This window comes from Macaca fascicularis, chromosome 5 (genome assembly GCF_037993035.2).
Source record: "Macaca fascicularis isolate 582-1 chromosome 5, T2T-MFA8v1.1".
Taxonomy (NCBI): domain Eukaryota; kingdom Metazoa; phylum Chordata; class Mammalia; order Primates; family Cercopithecidae; genus Macaca; species Macaca fascicularis.
Window position 1 is genome coordinate 7325156 of NC_088379.1, and position 23009 is coordinate 7348164.

Below are 23009 nucleotides of genomic sequence, written 5' to 3' on the forward strand. Positions count from 1 at the left end.
GCTTGGATCTCTTAAAAATGGGAAGTGGGTTGAACAAGGGATAGGAGCTCCAGCATCTGCAGGACTGGGCCATCCACCAGCAGCGTGACCATGGGCCAACTCCATTAAAAAAGGAGGGGAGGATACCTGTGCTATAAACTTGCAGAGACTATGGGGGATCCCAGGAAACACCTGGGCAGCTCAGTGCACTGCCTCCCACTCTTTCTCCCGGCACCCATGCCCCTTGCCACATAACATTGCAGGGAGTGGGGAGCACTTCCCTAACTGCTACACTGAGTTCAGGCATGTGACTTGCTTTGACCGAGAGAATGAGGTGGAAGTGTGCTGCTTTGGAGGCTAGACCTCAGCTATTGCTATGAGAAGAACATGCCCAGGCTAGTCCACAGGTCTTAGGGGGAAGATGGGAGAGACATGGAGCAAGGTTGAGTCAAGTTAATCAAGCCCGGTGTAGATCAGCCAAATTCCCGAGCTGCAGACCATGAGTGCAAATCACTGTTGTTTTCAGCCCCTGGGTTTCCAGGTGTCTTGTTACACAGCATGACTGTGATCATAGTTACCTGGACAGCAGGAGATGGAGGGGGTCCTAAAAGTGAAAGCTCTGGGATAAATATGTGTGTCATCCTCACAGCACGCATACGTTCATTTTGCAAATGTCTCCTGGCACCTACTGCAGGCAAGGCCCTGTGCCAAGGACACTGCGGTGACCGAGGCAGGGGTGGACCCAGACCCGAGGGAGTTCACAGCCCAACAGGGGGTCAGACATTGTACATATGCTCCCCACAGGCTGTGACACATGTGATGATCAGGAGGATGGAAGTCCTAAGTTAGACAGGTCTAAGGAGAGGTCAGAGAAGGGTTCCCCTAAAGAAGTAACATTTCAGCTGAGACTCAAAGAGCAAGAATGAGCTGGCCAGGCAAAGCCCAGGGAAGGAAGACAGTTTCAGGCACTGGTGTGGGAGGGACAAGGGTACCCTTGGGGGAACTAAGAGATAGCTGAGGTCAGCTGGAAGTCAGGGAGCAAGGGACAGAACTTTAGGAAGGGTGATGAGTGGGCCAGGTTGTGTGGACCTCATGGGCCAGGCTGGACAGGTGGATCCTGTGGGCCAGCTTGGGTGGAAGTGTCATGGGTCAGGTCAGGAAGGCCTTGTGGGTCAGGTTGGGGGCATCTTGTGGACAGGCTGGATGGGCCTCATGGATCAAGCTAAGTGGTCATGGTCATCCTGGGCCAGATTAAGGATGTTGGACTTCTTGAGAGCAACAGGAGTCATTTTGGGGTGTTCACTGGCTCTTTCATATGGTTAAGAACTTAAAAGGAAGGTAGCCAAGAATTCCTGGATCAGAGAGGTTAAGTGATAGGGTCTAGGCCACACAGCAGGTATGCAGCTGAAATGGGCCCATAACCTGGTCTGTCTGCTTCTTGAATGACTCTTCTCCCCTCTGCACCTCTTTGCAGGGAGGTAAGATGGTTGTGAAAATTACCAAAAGGAAAGAGGGGTAGCATGTGATACAAGGGCACTTTGCGTTGTACTTCTGTAAAGAAAACACAACCGATTTACCCCAGTAGTTTTACTAAATTATAATAAAAACCACAGCCAGGCACGGTGGCTCACTCCTATCATCCCAGAACTTTGGAAGGCCGAGGCGGGCAGATCACGAAGTCAGGAGACTGACACCATCCTGGCTAACACGGTGAAACCCTGTCTCTACTAAAAATACAAAAAATTAGCCGAGAGTGGTGTCGGGTGCCTGTAGTTCCAGCTACTCGGGAGGCTGAGGCAGGAGAATGGCGTGAACCCGGGAGGCGGAGCCTGCAGTGAGTGAGCACAGATTGCGTCACTGCACTCCAGCCTGGGCGACAGAGACTCTGTCTCAAAATAATAATAATAATCATAATAAAATAAAATAAAACAAAATAAAAAGCCACATTTCCTTAGCCTGTTACTGTAAAGGTAGATATGCATCACCCAGCCTATTTTTCTGAGTCTCTGCATCCTTGGTCATGGTGTATAAACCCTTTAAGCCTAATAAGGACCATGGAAACTGCCTTGAGTCTGCAGCGCCCATGGACACCTGCTTCCCAGCAACGGGGAGGTCTGTGGTGCCCAAGCTTCTATCATTTCCTCTCAAGATCTGCTTCCAATACGTTACTTGCCCAGAAAATCAGGGTTTTCATGGTCTTCAAGAAACAGATTTCTTTCACTCTTGGGAAACGTACCGTTTTTCTCTGTGGTTCACAGAATGTCTCCCTCAAGATGTCCACCTCCCAATCCCTGGAACTTTCGAGCATGGAACTTTACACGGTAAAGAGACTTCGCAGGTGGGATTGAGTTAAGGATCCTGAGACGGAGAGATGACCCTGGATGACCCAGTTGGCTCCAGTGTCATCAGAGGGTTCTCATAAGTGAATGAGGGAGGCAGGAGGGTCACAGTCAGAGAAGATGTGATGGAGGAAGCAGAGGCAGGAGTGGCGCCATAGCTGGCCCTGATGATAGAAGAAAGGGCCCTGAGCCAAGGAATGTGGGTGGCCTCTAGAAACTGGAAAAGTCAAGAAAACCGTTTCTACCCTGGGGCCTCCAGGAGGAATCAGCACAGCTGACACCTTCATTTTAGCCAGTGAGATCCACATCAGACTTCTGACCTCCAGAACTGTAACATAACTTTGTGTCACTTTAAGCCACTGAGTTTGTGGTCGTTAGTTACGGTGGCTATACTAATATATAATATAGTATAACTATACTAACTAATACCTCATATGACATCTTCAGAATGACAATAGTTTAGCTGATTCATTGATATATATATATATATATATATTTTTTCTTTCTTTCTTTCTTTTTTTGAGATGAAGTCTCGCTCTGTTGCCCAGGCTGGAGTACAATGGCGCGATCTCATCTCACTGCAACCTCTGCCTCCCAAGTTCAAGCAATTCTCCTGCCTCAGCCTCCTGAGTAGCTGGGACTACAGGCACCCGCCACCATGCCTGGCTAGTTTTTGTATTTTTAGTAGAGACGGGCTTTTGCCATGTTGGCCAGGCTGGTCTTGAACTCCTGACCTCAGGTGTTATCCACCCGCCTCGGCCTCCCAAAGTGCTGGGATTACAGGTGTGAGCCACCACACCCAGCCAATTCACTGATACATTAACTGATTGATTGATTTGTGTATTCATCAATATTGACTGATTGTCTAGAGTGGGTTATCCCCTGGGCATGACCCCAGGGATGGAGAAATGAACAAGGAGGGCACCAAGGAGGGCACATTCCTTCTCCCTTCTTGTGTTTCCCGAATCACTATTTCCCACGTGAATATTACAAGTCCTGGGCCTGACTCCTAGGCCCCAGCTGAGTGACCTTGAACAGACACTTTAGACTTCCAGTGCTGTGCAGCACCTAATCTTGACCAAAGAGGGGTCTGGCCTCTGTCCTTGGCCCCCAGTAGGTCACCTCTCAGCCCCTGGAATGTTTGGCCTGATTGGAGTGTCTTTGCTGACCTGGGGACCTTGACAGTCTACACTATCACGGTGATTTATGGCAGGGAGGCCTTAGGGCATGTGGTCTCAGCTTGACCTCTGAAGGGCTGGAGGCTCAGGGCAGCTGTCGGGGTGTGGGTCAGCCATGCCAATGTAGCTGAGCCCCAGTAAAAACTCTGGGCACTAAGCTTGGGCAAGCTTCCCTGCTTGGTGACACTCTGTGTGCCTTGTCACATATTGTGGCCAGGGAGAGTTAGTGCTGCCCCCAACTCCACCAGGAGAGGACACCCAGAAGCTCTGTGCAGGGAGCCTTCCTGGAGCCCTATGCCTCTCCCTTGACTGACTTTGGTCTGTAGCCTTCTATTATCATCAGCCCAGCTCGGACGGAGCACAGCAGCTGTCAGGGGGTGCTGGGAGTCCTTCTGGTGAGTTGAAGAGCCTGAGGGGGATCTTCAGGACCCCTAAACTTGCATCTGACATCAGAAGAAGTGAAGTTGGATTGGGAACTACTCTCAGACACTTCATAAGCACCTGCTATTATGACTGTGTTCTTCAAGGACGGAGTCCCATGTTTTCTCTCCTTTTTCTCAGCCCTAACGTCCTGGGACAGCCTGAAGCTGAGAAGGACCCACATGACAGGGCTGTGATTTCACCACCTTCTCCCAGGAGCCTTTCAAGAGAAATGGCAGTGGGGGGACAGTCAGACATGACATCCAAATGGACAGGTGGGTTGTGTGGTCCCTGGAATGGGATGATGGCAAACTCTGCCAAGAGCCCCGTTGTTACTGGGATGATGCTGGGTTTGGTGCAGCAACCTGTTCGTGAGGTGCTGAGCCACAGAGCTCATGCAATCGCATGGCATCCATCCCCACTGAACTGAAAATGGACTGTTTTAAGGCTGAAAGACAGTGAGGATTCAGAAAAATGCACTTTTCTCTGCAGCCCTGAGAACCATTAGGTTATGATATGGTTTAGCTGTGTCCCCATCTACATCTCATCTTGAATTGAAGCTCCCATAATCCCCATGTCATGGGACTGACCCAGTGGGAGGTAACAGAATCACTGGGGTGGGTCTTTCCTGTGCTGTTCTTGTGTTAGTGGATAAGTCTCATGAGATCAGATGGTTTTATAAAGAGGAGTTTCCCTGCACATGCTCTCTCTTGCCTGCTGCCATGTAAGATGTGACTTTGCTCCTCATTTGAGGAGCTCAAATTGTGAGGGCTCCCCAGCCATGTGGAACTGTGAGTCCATTAAACCTGTTTCCTTTATAAATTACTCAGTCTTGGGTATGTCTTTATTAGCAGTGTGAGAACAGATTAATACAGGTGACCATCAAATTTATCTCACAGCCACTGTGCCTGCAATATCATGATAAGTGCCATGCCCAAAGAAGGGGTAAATTAATGCGTGGGCACAGCCAGCCAGCCAGCCAGCAAGGCAGGGTACCTTGAGAGCGTGTTCTGTGCACAGACACCTTTCTATCCAGTGAATGATGATGAAGGAGAATATTTCTTTCTTTTTTTTGAGATGGAGTTTCGCCCTGTCAACAGGCTGGAGTGCAGTGGTGTGATCTTGGCTCACCGCAACCTCCGCCACCCGGGTTCAAGTGATTCTCGTGCCTCAGCCTCCCGAGTAGCTGGGATTACAGGCGCCCATCACCACAACCAGCTAATTTTTGTATTTTTAGTAGAGATGAGGTTTCACCCTCTTGGCCAGGCTGGTCTCGAACTCTTAACCTCAAGTGATCCATCCGCCTCAGCCTCTCAAAGTGCTGGGATTACAGGTGTGAGCCACTGTGCCCAGCCGAGAATATATTTTGAGTGTCATTGTGTGCCCAACACTCTTCTATATGCTTCACCCATGTGAGCTTATTTAAACCTCTTGATAGCCATATGAAGAAGGCCTATTAGTTCCACTTTAACAGAGAGGAGGTGGGATATCGATTGTCCAAACAGACACAAAGCTCCAGGCTTTCTCACTGCCCCGTCAGTCAGCACCATCTCTTTCATGGGCCACAGCAGTCTCCTACCAGGGCTCCCTGCTTCCGCCTCTGCTCCTACAGTCTGTCTTCCTCATGGAAACCACAGTGATCCTTATAAAACACAAAGCAAGTCACCTCCCTGCTCAAAACATGCTGGTGATTTCCTGTCTCATTCAGAAGTAAATGCAACTATCTTGGGACGGTCTGCAAAGCCTTCCAAGATGAGGCTCTCTGGACTCTCCTCCCTGCCTTGATCCCCAGCTTCCCCACTGCCCTTACACTGGCCTCAATGCTGCTGCTGCTGCTGCAACCCCAAGCATACACATGCTGCACAAAACTGTGCTCAACAATACTTGTTGAATGAATGAATGAATGAATGAATGAATGAACAAACTCTCCCAAGGTGCCTGGGACTGAGGAAGAAAAGTAAAACTCTAAGCTGCCAACTGACTAAATAGCTGGGGCTTCTTGGCCAATGGGACCCCAGAGAAAGCTGGGAAGCTGACTTCCCAGGGCCGTAAAGGACGGGATGGGAGGTTGAACACTCCTCATCGTACCCCTCCCTCACTAGCCAACCACCATAAGGCTTTCTTCCCTAAGGACTAAACAGAAATCAGCTCTTTCAAAAGACTCCATGCTGATCATATTGATGGCTGGCTTATCTTCCCAGGCACAGAACAAAGACGAGATGGATGCTTCCTTCACCCCTTCCTGAGACGCCTGCTTCCTCTGTTCTCTTTTTCTTCAAACGTTCACCTGATCTTACCGAAAATGTAGATTTACCAGGTATTAACTAAAGTCTCCCAAGTGTGTAACTGTTCCTTTCATTGCTGCTCCACCCCCGACAACCACCCACCCTCCCCTTTTTAAAGGAAAATGTATAAATACTAAACCTTCTGAGAACCTCTTTGGAAAAAACAGCCAAGTCTGTGACTTGTGTTTTCCCAGGTGCACCCTCAAGCTGGCTCAATAAACTGCGATTGATTGTGACACCTGCCTCAGTCGTTCATTTTGGTGGTTGAGATTCACACCCAGGACCCTGGCCCCAGATCTGGGCTCATCCCCCCTGGACTCAACATCTGCTGAGATCATGCTCCCTGTGGGGCAGGCGAGGAGGCGTTCACTGAGCACCTACCATGTGCCAGGTCTGGGCCTTGGACCTGCTCTCCTTGGCACCCCCAGCCACCAAGGTAAATGGGCTCCCAGTCTCTGCTGCACAGAGAAGGAAACCAGAGCTCAGAGCAGTCCAGGCTCTGGCCCAAGGATGCCCGGCCAGGAGGGAGCAACCAGCTCTCCAATTGGCAATGAAGGATTTTAGCCCGCTCCTATGGAATATTAGGTAAAGCAGTTTCCAGTAACCAAGGGCAACGATTTCCCAATTGAGGAAATGTAAAATAAACCAAGCGTCCTGGAACCTAAAGGCTTGTGATGAAATGGCAAAGTAAATAAATCTAAGGAAATCCCTCCAGAATAATTCTGGGACACAAACTGACACAGGCCTTGGGCCAGGTCGGGAGTGGTGGCTCACGTCTGTAATCCCAGCCCTTTGGGAGGCCAAGGCGGGCGGATCACCTGAGGTCAGGAGTTCGAGACCAGCCTGACCAACATGGTGAAACCTTGTCTCTACTAAAAATACAAAATTAGCTGGGCGTGGTGGCACTTGCCTGTAATCCCAGCTACTCGGGAGGCTGAGGCAGGAGAATCTCTGGAACCTGGGAGGCGGAGGTTGCAGTGAGCCGAGATTATACCATTGCACTCCAGCCTGGGCAACCAGAGCTAAACTCTGTCTCAAAAAAAAAAGAAAAAAAAAAACATTTCACGCCCATTTCCACTGTGTCCCACGGCACTTTCATATGCAGTACATCTCATGTACCTCCTTCTAGAAGACAGACTCCAGCAGGTATCACCCCTCGGCACACCCGTCACCCTCTCCTGATGTTACATTAAAAGGCTGTCTTCACTTTCTTCGCTGAAGCTCTCACAGGCCCAGCAACTAGGCCCACACAGGGAAAAACCAAATGCATAACTTCCTAAGGATGTCATTTAGGCATCACTGACAACCCTTCATTGAAACCGATGTATTTACCAGCACCCGCTGGGGCTGGCCGGGCACTTTCCTTTGTGAAAGGAAAATACCTTGGGCCCCCAAAATCCCTAAGCAAAAAGGAACACTCAAGCTGAAAACTGCTTAGGGCAAACCTGCCTCCCATCTATTCAGTCATCTCTCTGCTCACTGAGATAAATGCCGATCTGACTGCCTTTGGAAAGGATAATCAGAAACTCAAAAGAATGCAACTGTTTATCTCTCGCCTACCTGTGATCTGGAAGCCCCCTCCCCGCTTGGAGTCTTCCTGTCTTTGCTTCCAGTTGTCCCACCTTTCCTGAACGAACCAATGTATTTCTTACATATATTGATTGATGTCTCCTGTCTCCCTAAAATGTATAAAACCACGCTGTGCCCGGACCCCCTTGGGCGCATGTCGTCAGGACCTCCTGAGGCTGTCACAGGTGCGCATCCTCAACCTTGGCAAAATAAACTTTCTAAATTAACTGAGACTTCCCTCCGATGTTCTGGGTTTACATTTATACACTGCTTGCCTTACCCTTTGCGGCAATCATTGTGTAATTGTGAGCAAGCGATCTAACCTGTACCTCACTTTGCGCAATCTTGGCGATACTCTGATGCACAGCAAGGTTTGAGAGCTGCTTTAGAGAGGATGGGTGAGAAGCCAACAAGCTACCATGGGGGGTGAGGAGGACAATGCTGCTGGTACCCACCCCATAGCCTCTGGGCCGCCTGGGCTCACCTCCGGCAGGGCACAGTAAGTGGCCCGGCTGGAATCTGAGCCCAGGATGTCTGGCTCCAGAGCCTGGGCTTTGCTGTTACGCTCCACAGCCCGCACTTGAGGCAGGATAGGTAGTCAAGGAAGTGACCATGTCCTTGGGACACGGCGACCAAACCGTCAACACAATAAGTCCCAGTATTCACACTCTGCAGTCCGGCTCTTTCAAGCACAGTTATCTGAGTAGGGAACGTCCCCTGCAGATGGCACGAGCACTTTGACTTTATCTGTCCTCAGACTGACCCTCTGCTCATTATAATAGTAAAAAACATACCCTTGGGCGGAGACTTAAGATGCTAATGAGACATGTGATGTTTGAACAAGTGTGTACAGCTACTGAACATGTGCACTCGGAGGACCACCCCCACCCCGCCAGAACATGCTTACTAGTGATGCCTCTTCCCACCCCCTTATGAATAATCACATAAGACTCCCCAGAAAGGGAGTTTCCCCAGTAACAGTTAAGGCTGTCTCATCTGCTCTGAATATCTCCCAGGGTGTCCTGTCTATTCTGCACCTCATTTTCAGAACATTCTTTCTCCTTTGCAGTAAATTGCTCTATGCTGCATCCCCTTTGCTGCGGTCTCTTGTTTATATTCTTTTACACTAAAAAGAACTGAGGTTTCACAACAGCCGTCAACATGCTAAGCAGCATGGCTGGGGTGACCACACCAGCACTAACATTAGAAAGTCTTTATTTTAAATCTCATCTTCCCCGCCTGCTGGCTGTGTAAAACCTGGGCAAGATACATGGGCCAGCACAGAGAGGTTATGTAACCAGCCAAGGTCACACAGCATGTTAGTACTCAGAGGAAGATTAGAACTTGGTTTCCTCATGCCCAGCCGGGGATTTGAGTCTTGACTCCTCTGGGGACAAAGTTGTTCCTTTCCTGCCTGCGGGCCCCAGGGCTTTGACAAATTGAGCCCCATCCTACGCATTTCTGGAGAAAACACTTCTTCACTCCTCCTCTGGGAAGGAAGGAAAATGCAGTGTCTTCCTCGTGAATCTCATGAGAATTAAATAATCAAATACTCAAGAGGCACTTAAGATAGGAGCTAGCCCTGAACAAAGATCGGTTTCCGTTTGGTTTCCTGTGGCCGCCATGACAAAGCGCCACAAACTGGGTGCATTAAGACAACGAAGTTTGTTCTGTCATGGTTCTGGAAGGCATTAGTATGAAACCAAGGTGTTGGCAGAGCCTCCCCCCTCCAAAGGCTCCGGGAGGGGCCCTTCCTGGGCTCTTCTGGCTTTTGGGGGCTGCAGGTGTTCCTTGGTTTGCGGCTGCATCACTCCAGGCCCTCCCTCCGTCTTCACACGGCCTCTTTCCCTGTGTCTCTACGTCTTCTCATGGCCTTCTTATAAGGACACCAGCCATCAGAATTAGGACCCACCTGAATCCAGTAGGACCTAACCAATTGCACGATCTAACCAATTACATCCGCAAAGCCCTTATTTCCAAGTGTGGCCACATTCTGAGGTTCCAGATGGACATGATGTTTTGAAGGACACTGTTTGGACTAAATTGTGTCCCCTCCCAAATTCTTAGGTTGCAGCCCTAACCTCCAGTATCCCATATGACTGTATCTGGAGGTAATTAAGTAATCAAATTCTTATGTTGAAGCCCTAGCCTCCAATATCCCATGTGACTGTATTTGGAGACAGGGCCTTTAAGGAGGTAATTAAGGTAATTAAGGTCATCAGGGTGGGGCCCTAATCTCATAGAACTGGTGTCCTTATAAGAAAAGGGAGAGACCAGAGCCCTCTCTTTCATTCTCTCCCCTGCCCTCTACTCTTCCAAGCACAGAGAAATGACTGTGTGGCTGGGCGCGGTGGCTCACGCCTGTAATCCCAGCACTTTGGGAGGCCGAGGCAGGTGGATCACAAGGTCAGGAGATCGAGACCATCCTGGCTAACATGGTGAAACCCCATCTCTACTAAAAATACAAAAAATTAGCCAGGTGTGGTGGTGGGCGCCTATAGTCCCAGCTACTCGGGAGGCTGAGGTAGGAGAAAGGCGTGAACCCGGACGGCAGAGCTTGCAGTGAGCCGAGATGCACTTCAGCCTGGGTGGCAGAGCAAGAATCCATCTCAAAAAAAAAAATAAAAGAAATGACCGTGTGAGGAGGCAATGGGAAGGCAGCTGTCTGCAAGCCTGGAAGACAGGCCTCACCAGAAGTCAACCCTGCTGGCACTGTCATCTCAGGCTTCAGCCTCCAGAACCTTGAGAGAACACATTTCTGTTGTTTAATATACCAGTCAGTGGTATTCATCAGGTTAACAGAGACACGGTTAACAGAGGTTAACAGAGACACGGTTAACAGAGGTTAACAGAGACACGACTGACCCAGTGCAGCTCCCATCCAGATGAGGAGTTGTACTTCCCACCACTGCACGAGCTTCTCCCTGCTGGGGATGTCCGCTGACTCCCTGTCCACTTGGGTCTGGTCTCATCCAATGCTTGACTCAGCATTGCCTCCTGCAGCCTGCTGTCCTTGACCTCCCCTTCACCCAGGAGCCCCTTGCCTCTCCTCTATACTCAGAAGCAGGGAAGCTGTCACTGGAGACGACATACCCTGGCATGTCCTGAGTGCCAGCTGCTGTCTCGGGGCCCCATACACAGTCCTCCCGGCACACCATGAAGAAGAACTATGACCGTCCCCATTTCACAGATGGGGAAACCGAGAGCTAGAGACCAGGTGATGCTCCTGTGGTCACACAGTGAGGAAGTGGAGAGCCAGGACACAGACCCAGGCCCTCTCCTCCTCCGGGTGCTGCCCAGCACCCACTTGTTGATTCCTTCATAGCCAGGTGTCCATACTCCTGCCTTTCTGACAGCTGACGATGCTGCCTGAGGCTGGGGCTCTGTCTGGCTCAGCATGGCATCCTGTGACTCCTGCCTCTAAGGAGGGCTCAGGTGCCCTCTCCTGCTCTCTCAAAGCCTCCCTGCAGGGCAAGCACAGCCGGCTTCACCTCCCCACCCCAGACCTGCACACGCTTGCACATGGGAAAGAGGTGGTGTGGCACGTGATCTCCGACATCCCCATTTCAGCTCGGCACCCCTTCTTCATCACCACTTTACACGATGACACCCAGAAATCCTGGGCCTATTTCTTACCTGAGGAGAACTGATTTCCAAAGAGCTTTGCTAACAGGGATGTTTGGAGACAAGAATCCTCAGCACCCCAGAAATGGACGGTGCCTCAGAGAGGACCGAGGCCAACCACCTCGGTTTCTGATGTGGACAAGGAGGATTGCATGGAGGGGACGCGACCTGCCTGGATCACCGGCCAACGAGTGCCGGGGTTGGACCTGAACCACCTCTGGGGTCCCCGGCCAGGAGGATGTGAGGTTCTCGCACACACACAGACCCTGGACCTTCTGTGCTGGTCCCCACAGAGACCATGTACCTGGCAGAGTGCAACCACAGCCTCGGTGGCTCTGACATTCTCCTCTTCCTCCAGGTCACATCGCATCAGCCTCTGCCTCTCCAGGACCTCGTGAAAAGCCTGTGAGGAAAACGAGAGCTGAGTCTTCTAGAAACATGCAGGGTTTTTTTTCCCAGAAGGTTCTCCAACTGTCCCCTGCGTCTCAGGTCAGAAAGAAGGATGTTGGCCCCTGTATTACACACAAGGAAACGGAGGCATGGAGCCGTCACATGGCTTTCACAGCTGATGCCACGGCCAGCAAATCTGCTTTCCAGGAAACACCACAAACCACCACGCTTTTGTTAAACCCAGGATGAGCAGGGCCACTGGGCCACTTCTGTCACCCTTCTGCCCTGGCCACAGCCACCCAAACGTCACTTTCTGACCACCCAGGCCACAGGAGACCCACTGATGGGAGCCCAGCAAGGGTGACGCAGACTGGCAATTGGAGGTCAGTGCAGTCAGCAACCAGCCAGGCCCCATTCTGACCATGTGGCAGAGGCCCTTTCCTGAGGACCCCAGCAGAGCAGCAGGAGACTGGGTTACCCCGGGCATCAGCAGAGGGAGACCCGGCCAGGCCTAGACAGAGCACCAGAGGCCCCAGCACCAGCAGAGGGAGACCCGGCCAGCCCTAGGCAGAGCATCAGAGGCCCCGCCATCAGCATAGGGAGACCCGGCCAGCCCTAGACAGAGCATCAGAGGCTCCGGGCATCAGCAGAGGGAGACCCGGCCAGGCCTAGGCAGAGCATCAGAGGCCCGGGCACCAGCAGAGGGAGACCCGGCCAGCCCTAGGCAGAGCATCAGAGGCCCGGGCACCAGCAGAGGGAGACCCAGCCAGGCCTAGGCAGAGCATCAGAGGCCCGGGCACCAGCAGAGGGAGACCCAGCCAGCCCTAGGCAGAGCATCAGAGGCCCGGCACCAGCAGAGGGAGACCCGGCCAGGCCTAGGCAGAGCATCAGAGGCCCCGGCACCAGCAGAGGGAGACCCGGCCAGGCCTAGGCAGAGCATCAGAGGCCCGGGCACCAGCAGAGGGAGACCCGGCCAGGCCTAGGCAGAGCATCAGAGGCCCGGGCACCAGCAGAGGGAGACCCGGCCAGGCCTAGGCAGAGCATCAGAGGCCCCGGCACCAGCAGAGGGAGACCCGGCCAGGCCTAGGCAGAGCATCAGAGGCCCGGGCACCAGCAGAGGGGCGAGGCAGGGCAGAAGGACAAAGGAACAGACTCTTCTCAGGGAAAGGCTGCAGCAGAAAATTCCCTGTGGGGGAGGTGTTTCAGTGGAGTCTCTAAGGACAAGGAATGGCTCCCTGGAGGGAAGATGGGGAGCCATGCTCGGAGCAGCAGCAGAGACCAAGAGGTAAGACCACATAGGACCTTTGGGGACGCTACGGGCAGGAGGTGAGATGAGAGAGAAGGGCGGGACTGGAAAAAAGTGGGTGCTGAGTGTGTGCTGGGAGCCTGGTGTTATTCATTCATTCTCCCACCCATTCCATCCTCCTTCCTTCATTCACTCGTTTGCCCATTTGTCCATGTCCTGGTTCACTCACGCACTCATGCGCTCATTCACCCTTCCCGGCCTGCGACCCACGTACCCTGAACGCCAGCGCCGAGGCGTTCCGAGGACTGTACCGAGACCCTGGGACACCGAGGTCACCCAGGCACTGTCTCCACACTCTGGACTCACAATGGGCTTTGTGACATCAAGGAAAGGGGCCCAGAAATCTCTAAGTAATGAAGAGCTGAATAGCCTTATCTTCCTCTTATTTCAAACGGGTCTTCTCAAAGACAGAAAAACCCAGCCTACCCCTATGTGGCAAACCCAGAAGCTCCCAGTGTGGCCCTGGAAGAGGCTCCCTGGGTAAGGGAGGCAGCTAGACAGGGACCTAGAGGCCTCTCCTCTGTTCTCAGGAGACCCCCCCATTGGCTTCTCACTGCAGTGGTGCCACCACCACCAGGTTGGCCCCCGGGGAGGGACCCTGGGCCTCTATTCTGGGCTGAGCCTGGACCCCGACAGGGTGCCACCCACCTCTTGGCAGAACTGAGATGCGCTGTACCGAGTGCTGATGCAGGGCAGGCGAACCCAGGCAAACAGTGAGGCTGGGGCTGCCCCTTCCTTGGACTCACTGAATCCTAACAATGCTGTGATACAGGTGCCATTATGCCCATTTCACAGATGTGGAAGCTAAGGGCCAGAGGGTAAGCAACATGCCCAAGGTCACCCAGCTATTTAGTGGCAGAGTCAGCACCCAAACCCAGGTGTGGCTGGCCTCAGTGCTCAGTGCTTAACCAGCCTGCAAGATGGTCACGGACAAGCTGGCCCTCCCCCAGCCCCACTGCCCATTACCAGGGAAAGCAAGCAGAGCGAAACCAGAGCTCGGTGGTCTCTCTGAGAACTGGCGAGCCCAGGTCCTTGGAGCCTGCACTGGGGCCAGCTGACTCCTTTTCCTTGGAGGGTGACGTCTTGCTTTCTGTCCTCCTTCAGGTCTTCTTGTCCCCTTCTCAGGCAAGACCAAGGGTACCTCCGACCTTGACCACTTCCTGGCCCTGCCCACTCAACCCAAGCAAGGCTGGGGGCTCCCTTCCTTCTCCTGGACTTGCAGCCGACCCACAAGGGCCCTGTCCCTGGGTGTGTGAGCCTGCCTTACTCTCGGCGACACACTTGTCCCCTCTGGGCCACACACTGCTTCCTTCACGTCATTGCCACCATCTGTGCGCCCCTGCTATGCGTTTGCACTCTGCCAAGCTCTCTACGGATCCTACCCCCTCCTCTTCTCAGCAGCCCAGTGAGGGCAGCACTGCTCTTATCACCCGCTTACAGTCTACTAGGACACTAGCGATGTAGGGGCTAAGGGACCGAGATTCGGTCACTCGGCTGACGCACGGGAAGTAGGGAGATAACCTCACATCTGATGAATACCTCCGGCTCCCCGTGCTCAGTCACGGGGACAGAGCTACCACCAGCTCACCCACATGTGCAGAGGCCGGGGATGTGTGTCACCTTGAGAAACTTTTCTGGGTCAGCAGTCGGCTGGGCCTCAGCCACGAAGCTTCTCCGTTCCTCCTCTTGGGCCAGCGTGAGTTTTGCCGTCCCCTCCACCTGGTGAGCCAGAGACACCTTGACCAGGTCTTTGCCTCGCTGGACAAACTCTGGGATTGAAAAAAGCCACAGCACAGGAGGTGACTCTCTGAGCCAGACTTTCAGTGGGGACCCTCATGTGTTCTCCTGTCCAGAGGCTGGGGAAGCTTGTGTTGGCCACAGAGATAGTGCCCGCCCTGCCGGTGACAGACCTGGGTTTCCTTCTGTGGGTCCTACTGGAAGTGTGACCTCAGCTAAGCCCAGATGCCTCTACGTCTTGAGCCTTGCCCCACCCGTACCCCAGGGTCAGCCTTGGGACAGGAGCATGCGTGGGACACACACACGGCTCAGCCACCCCGCACGGCTCAGCCACCCCGCACGGCTCAGCCACCCCGCACGGCTCAGCCACCCTGGACTCCCCTTCCTGCCCCACACGCTGGACGATGGCCCACCCTTGCCCACCCTGCCGCTGAGCAGGGCCACATGACTCCGGCAGGACCGTGAGGGGCCGCTGGGCGACACGGGCCACTTTGTGTAAATTTCCAGTGTGAGACCCTCACCCTCCTGTGTCCCTCTGCAGTTCCCGGTGACTTTGCTGCAGGACACGAGGGCTCAATCAGCCCGAATCCCTGGTGAGTGAGGGCAGCAGGTGACCCCTGCCCTGGGCACTGGTCCTCATGGCCTCTGCTGTCCAGAGAAGGGAAGACAGCCCCAGAGAGCAGCCCAGTGACCCAGTCCCTAGGGCAGAAGCAGAAAGGCCGCCTGTGCCCACGTCATGGGCACACTGCCCCAGGCTGCCAGCCCTTACACCGCTCAGCCCCAGGGACCCAGAAGGCCAGCGTCGTGGACCACGGCACCCGCGCCCACGGCTCACCCCGGCTGAAGTGCTCCGCCTCCTGCCAGAAGGCCCTGTGCTGCTGCGTGAGCAGCTCCTCCTTCTGCCGTCCGGACAGCTTCCCCTCACCGGCCAGCAGCTCCAGGCCACGGGAGATGGCAGCCAGCCGGCACCTCGTCTCCTCCTGGACTTGCAGCTTCAGAAACTCAATCACTTTTGCCATGTGTGCCCGCCCCATCGTCCTCTCCAGGGCATCCTGCAGAAAGAAACACACAGGACCATAGCTGGGGTGTCCTGGGAACCACCAGGGCACGTTAACTCATGGCTGGGAGGAGACTGCCAGGGTCATTAACTAATGGCACTGCCTGGCGATCGGCTTCCGGGAGAGCAGAGCTCAGAGGAATGAACTCCCCTTCTCCTTCATGAGTGAGATCTGGGTCTGCTCCCCAGGTGAGGATTAAGTGCCTCTCCTAGGGGTGCAGGGAGGGTGACGCTGGTTAGCACATAGGCACTTAGTCGCCAGTAGCGCTCCCCAGAGAGCCACTCTCCTAGGAGAGAATCCAGATTTGCAAACAGTCAAGGAGGAAAAGCCACCTTGCTTAGAGTCACCTCCCCTGGCCAATCTGGCCCTGTGGCCCCCACAGGGCTGGGGAGGAAACGCGAAATGCCAGCAGTTCTGGCTTTCTTTCCAGCCCCAGAGAGCCTGACTGGGGACGGCTGAGATTTTCAGGGGATTGATTGGCTTCCAACATGACTCCCCACAGTCAGATTCTGCAGAAGGCCCTCCCCGGCCCCACCTCATCATTTCACAGACCCTTAGAAAAGACAGGGGGAAATGTCCACCCAGGCAGCCAAGGCCCTGCACACCCGAGAGCGGCTGCTCGTGGAATGAGAGTAAGGGGGAAAGGAGGAGCGGGCGGGGGCCTCGGCATCTCCCTCGGCACAGACTCTGCACCCCCTACACCCAACCACGCCTCGCTCAGGCCTGTCCTCAGTGCTGGGCCGAGGCCACGGGCCAGTCCTGCTCCCCAGCCTCCCATCTCTGCCTCAGGCTCTGACCCTGCCTCACAGACCAGGGGGCCTTTCAGAGATGCTGATGCTTCTGTCAGCCATGGCCCCAAACCCTCCTGTTGCTGCCCTGAGATCAAGTCCAACGCCCCGGGCGTGGTGCAGGAAGCTCTGTGGGGCTTTGTCCCGCACACCTGCCTGCTCCCGGCCACCCAGCCTCTGCACATGCGGAGCCCTCCTCCTGGAACACCCTCGCTGCCTCCTCTCACTCCCCTGCCTGGCCAGGTTCTTCTCGTCCTCACGGGTTCTGTGGTCCTTCCCTGCTTGTCCCCACCCTCACTGGTCCCCTGCTCTGTTCCCCACTGCCCCAGGGTTCCTGTCTTCGAGGAGGTGATTGTGAGGGGCAGTCCTAGCCTGGACTGAGAGCCCTTGAAGACAGGGGCCAGGCCTGAGTTGCCCATGTCCCCATTGACCAGCCATGGCCACACTGCACTGAGCTGCACTGGCCTCTGTTCCCACAAGACCAGGGCAAGAATATCCCCCAGTGATGGACACGGATGGCGAGGCTCATTCCAGCAGCCTGTGACCACTAGAGGGCACACGAGGATAAGCGGAGGTGCTGGGTGGACCACAGGAAGACCGGCTCTGGCCACCTCTAAAGAACACAGGAGGATGTTGAGAACCCAACACAGGCTGACTAGGGTAGGGTGCAATCGATGGGCTTATATTGGAGGGAGGATGAGAGTGGAGAGAGGTGCATGAGAAAAGGGATGTGGGATGTGGGATGGGGGCCCCGACCTGCTCTGAGTATGGCTGAGTCCTCGACAGTGCCGGGCTCAGACTTGGCTCCTTGGACCTGGGCACAAGCTCCTCACCTGACCCCCGCCACATAGATTTGACGTGAGGATTAAGTAAGTCAAAATATGTCAAGCATTGAGAACAAGGGCCGGGGCACTGTGAGCCTCTGAGTGTTAGCTGTTTTCATCATTATCTACAGCCGGTCCCCACATTTGTCTTGGCAGCTGTTTATTTCTTGTGTGTCTCAAGAAACTGAATCTGATCACCGCCAGGGTCCCTTTGAAGGGCTCTTCCAGTTTTAATATTCAGAGATGCACATTCCAGCTCCAAATGCCCAGGCCAGAAAGATGGGATGCCACTGTGGGAATTCCAACTCTTCTGGGTTCTGAGATACAGAAGCCATATTTTCCCCCTTTGGTACCCGGTATGCAGGCACAGTGAATCCATCCCTCTTCCATACAAACATAGACCGTGTAGCCCTGTCCACGCATCATTACAATAATTTGTTGTTGTCTGTTTCTTCTGCTGACATGTGGCCTGTGGGGCTCTAATGACTAACAAGTACTGAATGCTTCCTATGTGCTGGGCTCTGCTCTAAAAAGTCTATATACAGACGAGTCTTTAACACTCTCAACTACCCCTGTGAGAGAGCAGGTGCTATTACAGCCCCCATTGCACAGATGATGAAACCAAGTCACAGAGAGGTTAAATTATCTGCCCAAGATCACTTAGCTAACGAGTGGCAAGACTGCAGCGGGAGCTCCAGTTTCTTCCCCGAGCCTGCATTCCTAACCTCTGCAATATGGTTTCCATTAACAGCATGTGGCACACAGTAGGTGCTCATTAAACACTGGCTGAAGGACAGTCATGCTGTTAAACTGGATGATCCCTTTTCGTCTTCCTGTTTGGAAGTTATTGGCTGATACTCTGGCCAGAGTCAGCTAAGGATGTATTTTCTTTTTTCTGCATCAATATCCTGCTGATAGCAAAAGAAAAAAATAAAGGAAGAAAAATCTTTCACCTTTGCAGAGCATTAATATGAGTCAGCAGCCCTATCAAACTGAAATCCAATTCAAAGGGGCTTGGGCAGCAAACCAGGCAGCTTCAGGCCCAGGCTCAGCGATGTCATTAGACAGGACAGGGATCTTAGGTGGGTCCCTGAGTGGGCTCCTTATCAGTACGCTGCGAATCAAATATCTTCCAAGCCTAGCTTTCGGTAGTGTTGAGAGAAAAAGCAGGTCATGTGTGCATATGCTGAGAAAAAGCATATGAAGTTCTCAAACAACTGTGTGGACGTGGGGGTCTTGTTACAGTGTAGACCTGTGTGGGAGGGGTGGAGGGCAGAATTCTGCATTCTAACCAGCTCCCAGTGCTGCCGATGCTGTGGTCTGTGGATCACACCTGGAGGAGCAGAACGGATTGGGAGAGGCCTGCGGTGTGCAAGGGGTGGTGAGGGTCTGCCGGGGCTTGGCTTTCTCACGGGTCCGAGGAGCTGAGTCTGTGCTGAGGGCGGGGAGGCCACTGGAGGGTTCTGAGCCGAGCAGCCACAGCGGCTGGTGCACAGGACAGGGAAATGGGCGCAGAGCAGCATCAGAGGACTCATTCCCTGGGCCTAGTACACACTGACTGGCGCACACAGGACAAGCCCAATGTGTACCAGGAGGAACCCAATGGTGACTGGGGTATTAGGAGTCACTCAGCATCTACCCAGGCCCTGTCTGTGGCAACTCTTAGCCCTATTATTTTATAAATAGAGGAACAGACGCTCAGAGAGGCTAAGTAATGTGTTCAAGATCACACAGCTCCTAACAACAGAGCCCAGAGTCAAAGCTGCATTTGCAGATTTCTCTCCCATGAGTGTCCAACCCTTTGAATGTGAGGACTTTTTTGCTTATCTGTGGTTGGCAGGTTTCACAAAAATAAGCAGGGACCTTTTTTGTGTTTTGGGGTTTTTTGCTCATCAGCTATTGTTAGTGTTAGTGTATTTTATATGTGGCCTAAGACAATTCTTCTTGCAATGCGGACAGGGAAGCCAAAAGGTTGGACACTCATGTACCAGGGGTTTGTATCCCTGGCCTCCCATCAGAATAGTTCACAGAGTTTTAAAACCCACGATGCCAGGGCCTCCACTCCAGACCAATCACATAAGAACCTCAGAGTGAAGGCCAGGAAAAGGCATTGTTTAAGAACTCTGCAGGCAAAACAGGGCAGTCAGGAAAGTAAATCAATGCTGTGTCTACACCAGTGGGCGTCAACCCCAGCACCCACTGTCGTCATTGGGGAGCTCTAAAAACCCTAGTGCCCAGTCAGGTTGCACCCCAGTCTGATTAAGTCAGAAACTCTGGGATGGAGACCCATCTGGGGCCCAAGAATCAGTACTTTTTAAAGCTCCCCAGATAATTTCAATGTGTAATTTCAAGTTTAGGACCAGTGTTCTATGCTGTAGTAATACTGAGCTGGCCAGAATCTTTACTCATTGGATGGATGGATGGATGAATGGATGAATGGATGGATGGATGGATGGATAGATGGATGGATAGATGGATGGATGGATAAGTAGGTGGATGGATGGGTGGATGGGTAGATGGGTGGGTGGGTGGATAAATGGGTGGGAGGGCAGATGGATGGATGGGTGGATGGATGGGTGGATGGATGGATGGGTGGATGGATGGATGGATGGATGGATGAATAAATGGGTGGGAGGGTAGATGGATGAGTAGATGGATGGATGGGTGGATGGGTAGATGGGTGGATGGATGGGTGGATGGGTGGATGGGTGGATGGATGGATGGATGGATGGATGGATGGATGGATGGGTCAATGGGTGGATGGCTGGGTGGATGGCTGGATAATAAATAAATGGATGAATACATGGATGAATGAATTTACTGGGTTTTTTTTTTTTTCCCTGAGGCTCTACATAACCAGCTACAACATGAATCTGTTAGATTTAATCATGTCAAGCCTCGGGATTCCAAATCTCTAGTCTGAATATCTTTATGTTCCCTGCCGCCCCCTCCAGCATTACCAGAGCCTGCAGCTCCTGAGAATCGCACAATAGCCCTTCGGCGGCAATCATTCTTTCCGTCAGAGTCATCACGAGCTGTCGGGCTTTGGAGCTGGAACACTTAAACTGGTCCACAAGAAAGTGCTGGATGTTCGCCATCTGTTTCCAGAAAGCTTCCATCTGTGAAATGAGCACAAGCAACATGAAGTGAGGGAAAAACTTACTTAAGAAAGCCAAACGGTGCATGCTTGGGAATTATAATTCACTCCTTATCACAAATAAGGATTCTAAACGATTCTACAATTTCAGTGAGTTTATCTTGGCAACAATCACATTCTACAGTAAAGTTCCTTCTGGTTCCATTGCAAGTGCCAGTCAGTTTTGCGACGGTGTTCCAGCAGACACAAGAGCACTGCTGCTAAGGTAAGAAAGCGGTAGCTTGTCCAGCCTACAGACTCTTGCATGGGTCATTACAGCTACCTAGGGGCAGATGAAATGTGACAATGCGCTCATAGAAGCTTTGGGAATTTTAAAAGGGATTAAATACTTCCTGGAAGTAAAAGTATAAACTGACGTTTAAATGTTAGTTTTTGTTCTAAAAGTACAAAAGCTTAATATGGCAGAGATGATGCTGACCATGAAAACATTTTGCTTTAAAATCTTCCCACCCCCTCATTTTATCAGGAGCAGAGCTGGGAATTCCTAAGTGGCTTAGAATGCAGGAGGTCTAATTGTGTCATCACAGCCAGTCAGAGCTCTAAGGACAATGACACTAGGAATCTGAACAACTTTCCCTCATGGCCCACAGGCTGTTCACCAGGCTCTGTGCTTCACACATTTGATATCATGATAAAGTATCTATCCGGAGATGTAGGAACGGGCTCGGGGGAGTCAGGTCACTTGTCAGAGGTCATGGAGCCAATGAAAGCCAGGATTTGGCTCAGTCCCATTTAACTCCACCGCTGGGGTTGCCTCCATCTCAGCTCAGCCTCTCAGAGGCTGAAATGGACACATCTGGCTGGACCAGGCATGGGAGGGGGCAGGGGTTAGTGACACCAGAAACCCATGCTGATCTTGTTGCTGTGACTCAAGGTCATGAAACTCTGTCAGCCTCAACTGCGGCGTTGGTCTGGCTCTGCCAGGAGGAAGCCTGCACCCAGATGAATGCCCCCTATCAATGCAGCTTCCCATCTCAGGGCCCCATTGCCTCCCAGTAAACCCCACACATGCTGCTGGTCAGCTCCTCCTCCCATCCCTGCCAAGAGGGACCTCAAACCTGCCTGGCACCCTCATGTTCTCACCTTGCTCTTCCCCTTGGAGCCATCAAATGACATGCCTCCCACCTGACATGAGACTGCAGACTGTCACACCGCCAACTCGGCACACCCTGCTCTGCTTACACCAACTGCTTACGCCAACTCTGCACACCCTGCTCTGATTCTCTTGGCGTCTGTGACCTGACTTTCTCCTGCTTCTGCAAAGCCCATCCAATTCTTCCTCTGCTTTCTTGTCCCAATTCTTCTCATCCCCTCCTCCTTAAATACGGGCAGGATTCAAGATTTGACACCAAGCTCTTTTCTCTTCCCATTTTACACACATTTCTAGGCCAGAGATCACCATTTTTGGAGGTCACCAATACTTTGGAGAATCTTATGAAAACTCCGAACCCTCTCCCTGAGAAAGGCAGACATGGACAAGATGCTGCACATAGCATTGGGGGTTCTGTGGACCACAGGAATCCAGGCTGTGCCCTCTTCCTTAGCATCCTGGTCCACAGTTCTAAGAACTTTCTAGCCCTCCAGGTCCTCTAACCTGGGCTCTCATGGAGACCCTCCATCTCCAAGCCTCTCCTCTCAACACTGGACCTATTCAGAGGAGAGGAGCACTGGCTCCCTCCCTCCCATGAGCTTCTTGCTCTGGGGCCCTTATTTTAGCAGCACTGACCCTGGACCCCCTCCACCTCCCCACCTGCCGCCCCTTGGTAAACCACCATAGCTTCTCTCACATGTTTCCTCACCTCTCCGTCCTATTGCAGTTGCCTTAATAAAGTTCCTGCTGGACTAGGCCAGTAGCTCTTCACCACCCTCCACTCAGTGCCTGGGCAGCCCTTCTAAAGGAGAAGCTGAACCCAGCTACTCCCTGCTTCAAAGCTTCAGTGACTCCCACCTCGCTGGCATAAGACAGAAGCCCTCTGGCCAGATCCCTCTGGCTTTACCTTACCTGGACTTGCTCTCAGCCCTCTTTAGCTCCTGTCTCCGCCTCATCACTGGCCAGCACCCACACTTCTCCCAGCCAGCCTCTCCAGGGCCCGTTCTTCTGTGGAGGCTTTCCTAAGCCTGGGGTAAAACGAACTCTTCCCTCCACTGTGCCTGCCTTGGGCCTTCTCCTGTGCTTCCTTCTATTACAAGACATGTCACCCTGTGAAGCCCTCACCTGCTCACCTGTTCATCTCTCCCGGCCTCTCTCAGGCAGGGCCATGTCTAAATGGTTTTGAGTCCCCAGTGCCCAGCACAATCCCTGGTGAAGAGCGAGTGCCAAGGACATGTTTGTTTAATACATAGTATACGAACAGG

The 23009-nt window shown here is 52.8% G+C and overlaps 1 protein-coding gene across 11 annotated transcripts in view; it reads right to left on the minus strand.

The window, feature by feature from the left end:
- The window catches only part of EVC (EvC ciliary complex subunit 1), a 103079-nt gene that overhangs the window by 46950 nt on the left and 33120 nt on the right, over window positions 1–23009 (minus strand). For all 11 annotated transcript variants that reach the window (XM_065544763.2, XM_074039412.1, XM_065544759.2 and 8 more), the window contains 4 exons: window positions 20458–20616; window positions 15663–15879; window positions 14711–14859; window positions 11699–11797 (listed from right to left, as the gene is read on the minus strand). In XM_065544763.2, coding sequence (XP_065400835.1) covers window positions 11699–11797; window positions 14711–14859; window positions 15663–15879; window positions 20458–20616 — 624 coding nt within the window. The remainder of the gene's footprint in view (window positions 1–11698; window positions 11798–14710; window positions 14860–15662; window positions 15880–20457; window positions 20617–23009) is intronic.